The sequence below is a fragment of the Heterodontus francisci genome, chromosome 6 (genome assembly GCF_036365525.1).
Source record: "Heterodontus francisci isolate sHetFra1 chromosome 6, sHetFra1.hap1, whole genome shotgun sequence".
Lineage (NCBI taxonomy): Eukaryota > Metazoa > Chordata > Chondrichthyes > Heterodontiformes > Heterodontidae > Heterodontus > Heterodontus francisci.
In genome coordinates, this window is record NC_090376.1 from 79,956,930 (window position 1) to 79,973,036 (window position 16,107).

The 16,107-nt window shown below is 45.1% G+C and overlaps 1 protein-coding gene across 3 annotated transcripts in view; it reads left to right on the forward strand.

Annotated features, from left to right (window-relative positions):
• Positions 1 to 16,107, forward strand: part of LOC137371406 (coiled-coil domain-containing protein 81-like) — a 125,571-nt gene that overhangs the window by 64,019 nt on the left and 45,445 nt on the right. For 2 of the 3 annotated variants that reach the window (XM_068033965.1, XM_068033967.1), the window contains one exon: positions 4,139 to 4,216. The exons of the other annotated variant lie outside the window; for it this stretch is intronic. In XM_068033965.1, coding sequence (XP_067890066.1) covers positions 4,139 to 4,216 — 78 coding nt within the window. The remainder of the gene's footprint in view (positions 1 to 4,138; positions 4,217 to 16,107) is intronic. 3 annotated transcript variants of the gene reach the window in all.

A 16,107-nucleotide genomic window follows, 5' to 3' on the forward strand; every position in this document is an offset into this window, starting at 1 on the left:
TAGATAAGGAGAAACTGTACCCACTCATGAAAGGGCTAAGTTAGGAGAGCCGATCTCAAAGGGACTTTCAGTTCAGACTAGTTACAAACCGTGCTGGGTACGAGTGTGTTTTCACAGAATTTATTAAGTTTATCACAATGAGTACAAAAACATGATACTTAACAAAAGGTAGTGGTAAGCAGTCGCAATCACTGTGGAATACCAGTCCCTGTCCACCAGTTGAGTGCGGCGCTCGTCTCTTGTTTGAAGTCTATCTTCTTTTCTTGATGATGCGCCTTGGAGTTTAAGGGGTTCTTCCTTTATACCGCTCTATCTCTGGCCTTGTGCCATATTGGGTAAACTGCATTTGAGCCCACTTAATTATTTTACAATTATCCCATTCTCCATCCATAAGCATACAACAAACTTGCACATCCCTCACCGACCCACAGCTCCAACTTAGTTGGTTTACAATTATGGCATAGTTCCACCAAGGTCTGTACAAGAAAACATCAGTGTCTAACACAATCACTCATGCAAGTATTAACATCTTTTAAGCATGGCTAACAATCATGCTTCCCTTCTCAGCCTTTACTAAACTCCTAAACTCCTCCAAGATTGCCTAAACCTACAACTCCCCACCTTGAGGGTGAAGCAAAGCTGATCACTCAAATCATCACACTCCTAAGAGTCCACCCTTTACAAAATATCATTAGTTATTCTTTTAAACTCAGGCATTGTTATTACTGTGTATTTAACAAGATACACCCTTCTAAGTCTTTTAATTAGGCTGAATTGTATTGCTTTATTGTTACAAATGTTTTAATGACCATTGATTAAGCAAGAAAATTACAATTCATTTGATCATGGTAATCTTATAAACATTAAAATAAGGATACAAAATCACACAGAAATTAAAATAGGGATTCTATAAAATCACTTCTATTACAATTCATCAGGGTCTTATCAATCTGTTGTATTTGCCTAACTAAGATCTTGGGCCTAGGCTCATGCATATTGTCTGGGAGGTCTCTGTTATGAGGATATCTTCTGTGACCGTCCAGTCAAAGTGGGCTGTATTTTATGCCGGAGGTGAGGCTCCCGGTGCGGGCTGAAAAGGCGGGGGGAATCCCGCCTCTCCCTTTTCGTGCCACCGCTACCACCAGCTCCCCCCCACCCCGCTCCCCTCCCCCTCCCCACACCCCCTGCCAAACCAGAGCGATCCTCCAGTCTTTTTGATTCAAAGTTTTAGGAGATGGGATCCCCATCCCTTTAAAGAGATGAGATCCTGCCTCCGAGAGCTGCCGGCCAATCAGAGGGCTGGCAGCTCAGCAGTATCGGCAGCACCACCAGGAGTAGTGGTCACTGCCGGTACAGTAGAGGCCTCAGACCCAGGCTCAACGATGGAATCCTGGAACGGAGGTAGGTGAGGCAGGGTCGCCGGGGCCAATTCAGAAGGCTCCTGCGAGGGGGGGGGGGGCGGTGGGTGGGGGGTCATTCAGTCCGGGGAGGGGAGGGTTCCTGAAGGGTAAAGTTATTCCCATTGGGGGTCCTCCGTGGGCCACAAATTGCTCATGGTGAGAGAGACCCCCCTCAAGCCCACAGGGAGGACGCCTCATTTTACAAGGTAAGATTCCAGTGGCGGTGGGAAGAGCCCTTAATTGGTCATTAACAGGCCACTTAAGGGCCTCAATTGGCCTGTGGGCAGCAAGGCTGTCCTTGGCCTATCCCGCCCCAGGGAAAATCACTAGGTGACGGGCCCCCCCGCCCCCCGCCGCCACCTGTCGCGACTCTCTGTGCCCCCCCACCCCCCAACCCACCTTGGGGGGCCCATAAAATCCCAGCCAGTGTGTGCATTTAACAGCGTATCCTCCCATCTTATGTAGGTGTGGAAAACTCTGAGTCTCAGGAATCATCAGCATGATGAAAATTATGCCCTGAATTCCCATCTTCCTCCAACCTGCAACAGGGAGACCAAGTTTAGCATCTATCCTTCACGGTTTTCAACTGATTGATGTGGAACCATTTCAACTTTGGTTCCTTCTTAGGCCCAAATGGAACCTTTTATAGGTAAACAGCAGGGTTCAATTTGTCCATGATTGTGTACGGTCCTGTCCATTTCACATCAAATGAGTGTTTTTTGGGGGGTAGTTTTGCACCATCACGTGATTTCCTACATCATATTCAAATGGGTTTACTTTTCTGTCAAAATATTTCTTAATTTTGTTCCGTGATTGCCTGTATTTTTTGCCACCAGTTTGTTTACTTCGGCTATGTCTCAATCAAATTCTGTAGCCATTTCTGACTGCATGGTTGTAACATTAATGGAGTGTTCCTTCCAAAATTCAAGTAACCTGGGATTTTCATTTGCTGTCCAGTCAAGGCCTCATATGGATTTACACCTGTGGTCTTATGTGGGGTAGATCTTATTGCCATTAGACACAGCGGAACCATATCTGCCCATTTAGTGGAGTGTTCTGTACATAACTCATTCAGCATAGTCTTTATATTTATATTTCCTCTCGCCACGATCTCTGAGGATTGCGAATGGTGGGTTATGTGCAATATATGCTGAATCTGCAGCAATTACTGTAGAGCTTTAAAAATTTCACCCTATAAAGTGCGGACCTTGGTCGTTGTCCACTTGGAGTAGTATTCCCCACCTACAGAACACCTCACTGAGCAAGATGCGGGCCATGGTTCAAGCCTTATTATTCCAGGTAGGAAATGCTTCTATCCATTTGGTGAATTGATTGACTACTACTAAAGCACATTCATAGCTCTCCTGAGCTTTAGTGAATGGGCCTATAAAATCAATTTGCAAGTGCGCCCAGGAACCACCTGGAGGTGGTTGTGACTTGAGCAAAGCTCGGATGGACTGAGATGGGAAATTGATCTGTAAACACAGTAAACACCAGTTCACGCATTGCTCCACATACTCCCCCACCTCTGGTCACCAACAGAAATGTGATAACTGCTGTAGTGTAGTGTGAGATGAGTAGTGACCTGCTTTGGGTTGGAGTATAACAGTGCCAACATTTCTCTTAACTGTGGTGGTAGACAGAGAACCAGATTTCCTTCTTTATTACAAACCATCAGCAGATAGGGATTACCTCCCTGAGCTTGAACGTGTGTCAGGTGAGCCCAAGGCATGGGTTGCAGAAGCGGACACTTCTGCTCATGCCAGGTCTTAACCTTATGGTAGGAATCATATGAGTCCTGTAACTCAGAAACATAAGGTTCAGTTACTTTAAACACCACTTCAACTTCTATGGCAGGGTTAGATAGAACCCACCCTGGAGGGGTGAGACCTTCCTCAGCTGCTAGATTGTCAGCTTGCTTGTTACCTTGCCTGTGTGGTGAGGAATCTTTTCTATGCTGATACCTTACCCACACGACATGGAGCTTTCTGCTATTTGAGTACATTCCAGAGTGTGTGTAATAGGTTTGCACGTAGTAAAGTTTTACCATCTGATGAATCGTACCCATTCTTGTGATACAGTGGTGATGCTAGGACTGCATTACTGTCATGGAAGCCCCCACCTGCCAAGAATGAGGTACATTCATTTTGCCACATGGACATTAAATTTCAAATTGTTGCTGGGAAGAAGAGAAGGCCTATTACAAGGAATTTCCAGGCCCCCAGCCGGAAAGACATTTTTGCATGTTAGCAGTCAGTGTTGGAACAATGGGGCTATTCCCTGCTCCCATACAATACACAGAAAAGACCTGGTCAAACCAGTTTGATCATGTGACCACCCTACTGGCCAACTTGGGGAGTTTTAAATTGTAGAGACAGTGTTTGAACTGGCAGAAAACTCTTTGCTCCTGGATAGAAAAGATTTCTCCTGGCTGGCTCACCGCAGCCTCTCCTATTTGCTCCCATCTCTTTCACACCAGCTTCGGAATCCATTGAAGACACATGAACCCCAAGAGAGAAAAGTCTCCTACAGTGAACAAGGTTTGAGAAGAAATAAGAACAATAAATGCTGGAAATACTCAGCAGGTCTGGCAGCATCAGACCTGCTGAGTATTTCCAGCATTTATTGTTTTTATTTCAGATTTCCAGCTGATGCTGCCAGACCTGCTGAGTATTTCCAGCATTTCTTGTTTTTATTTCAGATTTCTAGCATCTGCAGTATTTTGCTTTTATTTTAAGGTTTAAGAAGAATACTGGGCCCCAACGAAAAACAAGATCTACCTACAAGCAAGGACTGTACAGTGAGCTTGAAGACCCGTAAGCAAAAACTCTTCAGATATTGCCTCAAACTTTTCCAGTTATTTTTTCTTCTGCTCTTTTCTGTCCCTATCTGCATGTATCGCGTCTGCTTGCTAACGTGGGCGCGTCATGTATCCGTAGGCGATAACCGCATTAGAGTTTAAGTTTTAATAAAATTTCACCTTTCTTCTTTAAACCTAAGAAAGCCTGTTTGTGCTCATTTCTTTACCTTATAATTGGAAAGCAGTGAACAAGGATTCACCAAGGGTGTGCTCAAAACACCGTGTGTTTAAAATTAAACTCTGTTACAGTAAGACCAGGTGAAGGCTGAGAGGGACCCCTAGACACCTTTCTCACCTGGTCGTAACAATTACAGACATATCCACTATCAGACCAGATGTTAGTCGGATCTGATGAGATATAGCGGGCGGCAAGGATGACTGCAGTTAGTTCAGCCTGTTGTGACAAATGGACAGGAATTTGGAACCCCATAGACTGATCAGGATTTACCATGTCTAGTGTTGCACATCCTGTTTTCGGTGTCCCATCAGCATGATATGTTGATCCACGGCGTAAATATCCTGGGGTTCTGGAATGGGATTCTGTGCTATCGGGCTCGGTTCCATCCCTAAAGATGGTAGTCAACACTAATGAGGAGTTCCATTATAAGCTAGCACCAGAGGTAGTAGTGTCGTTGGTTTGGGGGTGATATCTAAATCACGTTGTAACAGCTCAAGTGTCCATTTCCTAATTCGCTAAGAGGACACTTTTGTGTCTCCCGTCCTCCTCAGGAGGTTAAGCGGAGTGGTTGGAGAGTGAAGGATAATCTTCTGCAAGCCAGTCATGTAAGTAAAATGCTTCACTGCCCAAAAGGTAGCTAGTAGCTGTTGTTCACAGGCTGAACAGGTATTCTCTGCCCCCTGCAGGAGCCGGAAGTATGCAATTGGTCTCAGGGATTCTCCCCTTCACTGGCTTAAGACAGCTGTGAGACTGAATGCAGTGGACCCTATCTCTAGGTGGAACGGCTGTTCTGGGTCCGATGACATCAGTGCCATAGCCGGCATAGTCGCTCTTTTCGAATTAACATAGAACATAGAACTCTACAACTTGTGTCTGTTCTTCTCCCCAGGCTGTTTAGATGTTCTCTCCTCATTCTCCTTTTAACAGTTCATACAAAGGTTTAGCCATCTCTGCAAAATTAGGAATAAAATTTCTCTGATACCCCACCAACCCTAAAAAGGATTGTATTGCTGTTTGGGTGCAGGTAGGGAAAGCCTCTGTATAGCGGCTACTTTTTGCTGATCGGGTGTGAATCCGGTGGCTGAAATCTTAACACCTGAAAAGGTAACGTCATCCTGCACCAACTGTGCCTTTTTCAGATTAACTTTTGGACCTGCCCTATTTAGTAAGTCTAACAGTTAATTTGAGAGGGTAATGTGTTCTTCCACTGTCGAGATAACCAATTATTTACGTATTGCAGAACAGCTTCTAGTTTACAGAAAGTCTTAATCGCTTGTGCCATATGTTGATGGAAAATAGAGGCAGAATTATGAAATCCTTGTGGGAGACAAGTCCATGCATATACCTGCATATCCCTGGCCCTCAAATGTAAATGCAAATTTATACTGGTCTTCTTTTGTTCCTGCAATGCTGCAAAAACCTATATCAAGATAGTAGCACAGGGTAGAGTAGCTGACAATAAGGAAGGGGCCTGACTAATCGTCGGGTTTTGTTTAGGTGTTACCTTGTTAAGGGCTCTGTAATCAGCAGTCAGGTGCCAGGAATCATCTGGATTCCTAATGGGCCATATAGGGGAATTAGTTGTAAAAGATCCTGTCTGTAAAACCCCTTTTTGCATTAATGAGGCAATGACTGTCCGTAGATGAGGAACACTTTCCCATGGGATGGGATACTGCTTACAAGGCTTGTGTAGGTCTGAACCTCAGTATCTAATCGTTCACAATCATGTTTAGAGACAGCAAAACCTCAGCAGTCTATTGGAATACTGTTTATACTTTTGGTAGTGAATGGTCAAGGGAGAGGCAGTGCCTCAGCCTTTTTAATGACAAAAACTGAATGAGCATCTGAAATCTGGACTACATCCTCTTTCAAAGGTGTTAGCCACAAACAATTTTGGGTGTAATCAATAATAACTCTTGCCTCCTTTAAAGAATCACTTCCTAGGATTCCTTTTGTATCAGACGCAGCCATATAGAAGGGTTCTCTTATTTTAAGTTCTCCTGCTATCCTCAACTTAGTACTTCCTCCAGAGAATGCCAATTTTTCTGCCCCCCCTGACTCTTTAATCCATTGAGGGGTTTGTATGAATGGTAGTCACTGAAGAACCGGTATCTATTAGCATTGTTTGCCATCAGCCCCCTGGCAGCGGAATAGTGATGACCGGTCTCCTGTGTCGGTCACGTCTGAACCCCACCTCAGAGTGACTCTGTGGGGCCTGCACCCATCAATTAGCAAGGAACCAGACGATGCTTCTGTAATAGATGGGCAGCCAGGATATAATCTTTGGTTTTGCTGCTGAGTTTGGGTAGTGACCATTGTCTGCACTACGGATGACAATTTTTCCACAGTACTAGCCAAAGCTTCTATTCTATCCCTGTGTGGATCCCGTGAGTGTGGGGTATAATCAGGTGGATTATCCCGGGGGACAGAGGGTCCTCTCCTACTCTATGATTGGTTAAACTGTGGAGGACCTCGCTTTTTCTCACTTTCCTGTTTCTTTGGGGCCCTACACTCCTGAGCCATGTGTCCTCCCCACCCACAATTGTAACATTTCAAAGGGGGAGCTGAGGGGGTGACCTTAGGTCTCTTTGCTATCTGCACTGGTTTTTTTCATGCTATTCCCTTTATAAGTTTCAGTTCTTGCCAATTCTAACTGCTGCTGAGCTGCCCCAGCCTCTATAGCATTAAGCACCTTTTGCCGACTCGACTTTTGCAGTCGAGCATGCTAGCTGATTATGTAATATTTTCAGCTGTGTCTGCTGCTGCTGGATTTGTTCACTTTGAGCTACCATGTGTGACTATCATTTCCTCATTGCGCTACGTACAATGTGATACTGCATATGCCCTGTCACTCTTCCAAAGTTCAGCCAAGACTTGCGCCTGGATAGACTCTACCATTTCTTTGAATGGAACGCGCTCATGCTTCCATAAGCACTCCTCTAACAGCGACTGGATACTGTCTGTATGACATTTAGTGTTTAATTTTTACTCATATGTTTCCCAGAGACCCTTCTTTATATTGTTCTTTCTCCACATAATTTATACTTTAAAGATTAGACACCACTGGGTCAGTATAATCTTCTGCCCCTCAAAAGAGGTTATCCCAGCAAGAGTTATTGCTGGCCAAACAAAGTTCCTACACTCGTGAAACTTGCTTCAACACACTTGATTTGAGTACGAGTCAAGGTCCCGAGTTTGGGCACCAGTTGTAAGATCTGGGGTTTGTTTTAATTTAATTATAATTACAAATCAAGTTAGGAGAGCTGAGCTCAAAGGGACTTTCAGTTCAGACTAGTTACAAACCACACTGAGTACGAGTGTGTTTACACAGGCTCCACAGAATTTATTAAGTTTATCACAATGAGCACAAAAACATGATATTTAAAAAAGGCAGTGGTAAGCAGTCGCATTCACTGTGGAACACTGGTCCTCGACCTCCGGTTGACTGCAGCGTTTGTCTCTTGATTGAAGTCTATCTTCTTTCTTCTGTTCTTCTTGATGATGCACCTTGGAGTTTAAGGGGTTCTTCCTTTATGCCCCTCTATCTCTGGCCTCATGCCATATTGGGTAATCCTTAATTGAGCCCACTTAGTTAGTTTACAATTATCCCATTGTCCATCCATAGGCATACAGCAAACTTGCACATCCCTCATGACCTGCAGCTCTAACTTAAAAGCAAAATACTGCGGATGCTGGAAATCTGAAACAAAAACAAGAAATGCTGGATTCACTCAGCAGTTCTGGCAGCATCTGTGGAAAGAGAAGCAGAGTTAACGTTTCGGGTCAGTGACCCGAAGTTCCGAAGAAGGGTCACTGACCCGAAACGTTAACTCTGCTTCTCTTTCCACAGATGCTGCCAGACCTGCTGAGTGAATCCAGCATTTCTTGTTTTTGTTGCAGCTCTAACTTAATTGGTTTATAATTATCCCATTGTTCTATGCACCAATGTCCTTGCAAGAAAACATTTTATTTCAGCCTTTAGACAGACAAAGGTCAGGGTCTAACACAATCACTCATTGACATCTTTTAAGCAAGGCTAACAATCATGCTTTGCGTCTTGGCCTTTACTAAACTCCAACAAGGTTGCCTAAACTAACAATGGCACTAGATGAATTGCTCATTCACAGAGCCAGTGCAAGCACGATGAGCCAAATGGCCTCCTTCTGTGCTGTAACAATTCTGTGATTTTTAAATTCGTTTGTGGGATGTGGGCCTCGCTGGCTAGGCCAACATTTATTGAGCATCCCTAATTGCCATTGAACTGAATGGCTTGCTAGTCCATTTCAGAGGGCATTTTAAGAGTCAACCACATTGCTGTTGGACTGGAGTCACATGTCGGCCAGACCAGGTAAGGACAGCAGATTTCCTTCCCTAAAGGGCATTAGTAAACCAGATGGGCTTTTACAACAATTGACAATGGTTTCATGGTCACCATTAGACTAGCTTTTCTAATTCCAGATTTGTTTTTTATTAATTGAATTCAAATTTCACCATCTGCCGTGGTGGGGTTCAAACCCATGTGCCCAGAGCATTAGCCTGGGCTCTGGATAACTAGTCCAGTGACTTTGCCACTACGTCACCGCCTCCCCAACGTGATTCTGTGAAATTAAAAGGGAAATTTAGGAAAGCAAAGTGAGAACATTAAAAAATTTGGCATGTAAAATTGAAGAAATCCTAAAGATTTTTTATAAGTACAAAGAGAGCAAGAGGATAACCAAAGAAAGAGTAGGGCCTATTAGTGATCATAAGGGTAACCTGTGTGTGGAGGCGGAGGAGGAGGGTAGGGTTCTTAATGAATACTTTGTCTATTTTCACAAAAGGGAGGGATGATGATAATACAGACATTGCAATCAGGGAGGAGGACTGTGAAGTATTAGATGAAATTAACAAAGTGAGAGGGGAAGTATTAAGGGGTTTAACATTTTTGAAAGTGGATAAATACCCAGGCCCAAACGGTATGTATCCTAGGCTGCTAAGGAAAGCAAGAGAAGAAATAGCGGAGTCTCTAACCATCATTTTCCAAATCTCTCTGACTACAGGTGTGGTGCCAGAGGACTGGAGGACTGCTAATGTTGTACCATTGTTTAAAAAGGGAGAAAGGGATAGACCGAGTAATTACAGGCCAATCAGCCTAACCTTGGTGGTGGGAAAATTATGGAAAAAATTCTGAGCGACAGGATAAGTCATCATTTAGAAAGACACGGATTAACCAAAGACAGTCAGCACGGATTTATTAAGGGAAGTTCGTGTCTGACTGTCACGATTGAATTCTTTGAGGAGGTAAGAAGGAGGGTCGATGAGGGTAGTGCATTTGATGTAGTCTATATGGATTTTAGCAAGGCATTTGATAAGTTCCCACCTGAAAGACTGGTCACAAAAGTAAATCCAAGGCAAAGTGGTAAGTGGTTCCAAAATTGGCTCAGAGACAGGAAACAAAGTTTCCAGTGGGGTTCTGCATAGGTCCCTTGCTTTTTGTGGTATATATCAATGATTTGGACTTGAATGTAGGAGATATCATTAAGAAGTTTGCAGAGGATACAAAAGGATAATGAAGAAGAAAATTGTAGACTACAGGAAGACTACTAGTCAGGTGGGCTCAACAGTGGCAAATGGAGTTCAGTCCGGAGAAGTGTAAGGTAATGCATTTGGGGAAGTCTAACAAGGTAAGGGAATACACAATAAATGGTAGGAAACTGAGAAGTATAGAGGAACAGAGGGACCTTGGAATGCATGTCCACAGATCCCTGAAGGTAGCCGGACAGGTAGGTAAGGTGGTCAAGAAGGCATATGGGATTCTTGCCTTTACTGGCCGGGGCATAGAATATCAGAACTGTCAGGTTTTGCTGGAACTGTATAAAACACTAGTTAGGCCACAACTGGAGTACTGGTCACTACACTATAGGAAAGATGTGATCGCACTAGAGAGGGTACAGAGGAGATTTATGAAGATGTTGCCTAGGACTGGAGAATTTTAGTTATGAGGAAAGATTGGATAGGCTAGAGTTGTTTTCTTTAGAACAGGGGAGGCTGAGGGGAGACCTAATTGAAGTGTATAAAATGATGAGGGGTCCAGACAGAGTGGATAGGAAGGTCCTATTCCCCTTGGTTGAAGGGTCCATAACCAGGGCATAGATTTAGGGAAAGAGGTAGGAGATTTAGAGAGGATTCAAGGGGAATGTTTTCTCACGCAGAGAGTGGTGGGAATCTGGAACTCACTGCCTGAAAGGTGGTAGATGCGGAAATCCTCATAACATTTAAAAAGTAGTTGGATATGAACTAGAAATGCCGTAGCCTACAAGGCTCTGGACCAAGAGCTGGAAAGTGGGATTAGGCTGGATGGCTACTTATTGGCTGGCATGAACACAATGGGCCGAATGGCCTCCTTCCGTGCTGTAAATATTCCAGGATTCTGGTGCCTGGGTCTAGTGCTGCAAAATCTGCTTGCCCATATGTGGGTGGACTGATTTAAAACAAATTCGTATGAGGGAAATGTATCCACCAACATATTTCTTGGGATTAGCATTAGTTGAATGCAAGAGATGCCTGTTGAGCCCATGCTGTCCTGGGTTTTGGTGGAAGGAACTCAATAATTTGTTTTGGCAACCAGTGTTCATAGAATTTGGCCTTGCACAGGCTGAAGAGAAATACGTTTTTTTTTGTGTTAAATTCCAATTTAATGGGCAACACAGTAACTGCTTGCATCCCTGTGCTTTGGCAGGCTTCAGTGGCCTGCTGCAACTAAATTCTGCCCATTTCAGTAGTGCCTTGCCCCTTGTTAGAGCTTGTATCTTGTATGTAAGGTTGGCTGGGTCAGCAGTGCATCTTTGTGGTGGGGCTGTGGTCCTGTGCTCTCCAGACCTGCACTCCAATCAAGAGGGTGGTGGGGGGAGGGGGGTGATGGATTTCAGGGTTGTGGAAATTAGTCTACAACGAATCACGTATTTAATCTCCCCACTACTTCAGACTCACACTGGAGAGCAAAGATAATCTTTCTCACCTACCAACCATCTCCTTAAATCACTTTTCCCGGCACTTATATCTAATAATGTGAGTAGCTGAATGGATATCTTGGATATCAAAACAGACACCATCCATTCAACTATCTCTGCAGTTTTCTCCTTCCTTTCCTATTAACACCAAGCCAAACATCTCCAAGATCCTCCCCCAGCCCCAGACCCTAATCTCTCTCTAACTTCCCTTCCATCTGTCCCATGTCTACGCTGATCTCATGTCATCTGTGAGATCCATCACCTGTTCCCTGGACTGCATTCCCACTAACTGCTACCAACCCAACTACCATTCCTGGCCTCATTGCAAGCTAATATGGTAAATGGCTCCTTTTCTTCAAACTGAATTACCCAGTGTGTGCAGATACACACAAACATTTCTGAAGGGATGGTCATACTTGACCAACCTTATTGAGTTTTTGAGGTAGCAGCAGAAAGATTAGAGAAGGTAATGCAGTAGATGTATCATTAAGACCTTCAATAATGTGCTTCGTTATAGACTCAAGGCAATGAGGTAACAGGGTTGATATGGTGCATATGAACTTCCAAAAGGCATTTAATAAAGTGTCACATCATAGACTAGCCAACAAAGTTGAAGCCCATGGAATAAAACGGACATTGGCACCTTGGATATGAAGTTGGCTGAGCGACGGGAAACAGAGAGTGGTGGTGAATGTTAAATTCCAGAAGCTTGTTGTGGAAGGATAATGCTGGAGCCTATCTTTACTCAGTTTCACAATTATTGTACAGAGTAAAAGAACTACAAACATGTAGCTCCTCACTCAAAACCATCCACCAGTCTCAGTAACAGTCCCCTTATAAGTGCTGAAGTAAGACCCCAGTTAACACCCTGCACCTGCAAATAATTAAACAATTGATGCACAAATTAACAGTGAATGGTTGTTTATCAGATTGGAAGAACGTATATAGTGGCGTTCCTTGGGTTTGCAGGCCACATGACACAAATCTTGGAAGTATAGTGAACTGTCAGGTTAGTGATAGACTTCAAGAGGACATAGATAGGCTGGTAGAATGGGCGGACATGTGGCTGATGAAATTTAACGCTGAGAAGTGCGAAGAGATACATTTTGGTAGGAAGAATGAGGAGAGGCAATATAAACTAAAGGGTATAATTGTAAAGGGGGTGCAGAAACAGAGAAACCTGGGGCTATATGTGCACAAATCATTGAAAGTGGCACGTCAGGTTGAGAAAGTGGTTAAAAAGGCATACGGGATTCTGGGCTTTATAAATCGACGCATAGTGTGCAAAAGCAAGGAAGTTATGATGAGCTGATTTGGCCTCACCAGGAGTATTGTGTCCAATTCTAGGCAAGGCACTTAAAGAAGGATGTGAAGGCATTAGAGATGGTGCAGAATAGATTTATAAGAATAGTTCCAAGGATGAGGGACTTCAGTTACGTGGATAGATTGGAGAAGCTGGGGTTGTTCTCCTTAGAAAAAAGAGAAGGCTGAGAGGAAATTTAATAGAGGTGTTCAAAATTTTGAGAGGCCTAGACAGAGTAGGTAGCGAGAAACTGTTCCCATTCCAGAAGGGTTGAGAACCAGAAGACACAGATTTAAAGAGATTGGCAAAGCACCAAGGTGACATGAGGAAAAAACTTTTTATTTGGTGAGTGGTTATGATCTGGAATGCCTATGAGTGTGGCAAAGGCAGATCAATCATGGATTTCAAAAGTGAATTGGATAAGCACCTGAAGGGAAAGAATTTGCAGGCCTAAGGGGAAAGGGTGGGGGAGTAGGACTAGCTAGAGTACTCTTGCAGAAAGCCGGCACGGACTCAGTGAGCTGTATGGCCTCCTTCTGAGCTGTAACCATTATCTGGCTTTATGACTAAGGTCAGAGCTTGTGAGGTTAGGGGACAAGTAGCAGAATGGATAGCAAACTTACTGCAGAACAGCAGACAGAGAGTCAGAGTGTAGGGGCAGGATTTTCTATTTGGGCTCGGGACCATTTCCAGGTGCCGACCCTGCTCCAAGGAGGAAGCAGTCATGGGTTGTGATTTTCCCGGAGGTTGGCTCTAATTGGCTGGAGGGTGAGTTTGGTGGCCAATTAGCAGAGGCGGCCGGCCACAGGAAGGAGGAGCGAGGTTGAAAGCAGGGCCCTGATTTAAAGGGATGATGGTAGCCATTATTGTGGCAGCCGTCTTGCAATGCAAAGGCAGGGAGAAGCGAGGAGGAGGGGAGGCAGAGGTCAGGCACCCGTGGCAGGGCAGACCCAAAGTTTAATGATGCCGTCCTTGAGATGATGCTGAAGGCAGTGCGAGAAAAGCGAGGCATCTTGTTCCCAGTGGCAGCAGAAGGCCACCCAGCCAAACCAAGCAGGCCTGGCTGGAGGTGGCAGAGCATCTGAACAGTCCCACAGTGTCGTGAGGAGATCCTGGTGTGCTGCTGTAAGAGGTTCAATGACCTTCTTCGTTCTGGCAAGGTGAGTGCAATGCGACACCCAGATGACAGGCATCCAGGTCATTAGCCACCAAGAGATATATCAGCTGAGCAGCCTGAGGATGCATGGTGCTCCTGAATATGGGAGAAATGTGTGCCTAGGATAATTACTGACCTGTGAGCAAGGCTCAAATCCCTAGCACCATTGAAGAGCTGGCAGTACTGATAAATGCAGCATTTCATTTAAATGAGGTGCTGGAATTGGTGAGAGAGGCCAGCATTACTTTATCACTTGGTCTTTTGTCCTTGCAGGAGAAGAGTGTGCACGATGCTAAGGAGAGAGAGGGCTTACAGTGGAGGAAGATTGCTCAGCTCGCTATCCTTACTGCAATGGAAGAGGTGGTATTTGACATTGCAAGTGTGGCATCGCAAATGGGCGATAAACAGATGGGAATACCTGTAGGAGAGGGTGTAAAGATATTGAATTCTGTAGATGATGTGGATGGCATGTATTCCTTCCCATCTGACAGCATGCCAAAACTTCAGCTGCAATGGGAAGCCACAGCTCTTCAGCAGCATCCACTGTCAGAGACGAGTTCTCATGATTCTCTTTATGTCTCCCACAGGGCTAGTTGTGCTGGGTGAGCATGTAGGTGCCATAACAACATCACCAGGATCGTCGGACGAGATGGAAGCCACAGACCCAGCACCGTCACACCATCCAAGTGCGCTCTCCACAAGCTCAAGTGGGCGGCACAGTGGCGCAGTGGTTAGCACCGCAGCCTCACAGCTCCAGTGACCCGGGTTCAGTTCCGGGTACTGCCTGTGTGGAGTTTGTCAGTTCTCCCTGTGTCTGCGTGGGTTTCCATCGGGTGGTCCGGTTTCCTCCCACCTCCAAAAGACTTGCAGGTTGATAGGTAAATTGGCCATTGTAAATTGCCCCTAGTGTAGGTAAGTGGTAGGAGAATGGTGGGGATGTGGTAGAGAATATGGGATTAATTTAGGATTAGTATAAATGGATGGTTGTTGGTCGGCACAGACTCGGTGGGCCGAAGGGCCTGTTTCAGTGCTGTATCTCTAAATAAAAAAATAAATAAATAAACTTACATCGGTGGGTCTTCGAGCAAAATTAGAAAGGGTGGCACTGGGTGAAGAGCACATCACGAGTGAGTGTGAGGAGAAGAGAGGCAGAGACAACTGTGGGCAATCTGCCTTGGAAAAAAGAGGACAGACACAGCCATGCTCAGCTGGGCGCAGATGCACAACCTCGGGAGTCACAAGCAAGCGTGAGATGTGTGCCGACATGTTGGAGATCCCTGAGACAGTGTGGAGTCATGGGCTGAGACTGGAGGAGTCCATTCAGCTCACGTGTACTAACATGGTTCATGGTTTTGAATGCATGAGCTCCTCCATTGAGAGAGTGGCCAACCTCATGAAGAGCTATATGCGGCAGCACCCTGAGTGGATGCAGGAACAGCGCACTGCCACGCACAGAATGCATGCAGTGTTCTGTAGCATTGACCGGTTAGTGACACTGGTGGCACAAAGATGCATGGAGTGGATTCCAGTTGTGCCCCAGGTGGTGATCCCCTCTAGCAATACAGAATGCCATCAAAGGACTTAGGCTGTCACCGAAGAGGATAAGGGTGCCACCCATCACAGGATGCCATCATCATCATTGGTCTCCTTGGCCCATCTGATTGAGGGACCATCTATGCAGCAGGGCCCTGAGATGGATGCTACCCCTGCATTGACGCCAGTGCAGCAGCCTCTGGAGGTGCTCCCACTGGCACCTCCATGATGAGGATGACCGCCACGGGCATCTCAGCCGCAAGCAGACACAGGCGAGCAGGCTGCCTCCACTCATCCGAGACCACAAGGGGAGTACAATGTAGAAGTGGCAGAGAGCAAAGGCCACCACATTGTTCATTGCATTGAGTGGTTCACTTGGGTGATATTCATTTGTGTAAATTGTTATTTTTTTGGCTACATTGGACATGTTGAGCCATGATCTTTGACGTGTGAGGTTCCATTCTTTTATGGCAAAACTGGGAAAGAGGGAAGAAGCAGTGAAGGGAAGCAGTGGTCTTTAAATGGGGGCACTGAGACCGCTGGCGAGATGTGTATCATGCATTGGCGGCAATAATAGAACTAATCAAAGTTGTTCGTTGAATGAATGTTCTCAGGCAAGCCCCCCACCTGCCAAGACTGAGGCACGCATTATTTCGCCACATGAACATTAAAACTTAAAATAGTGGCT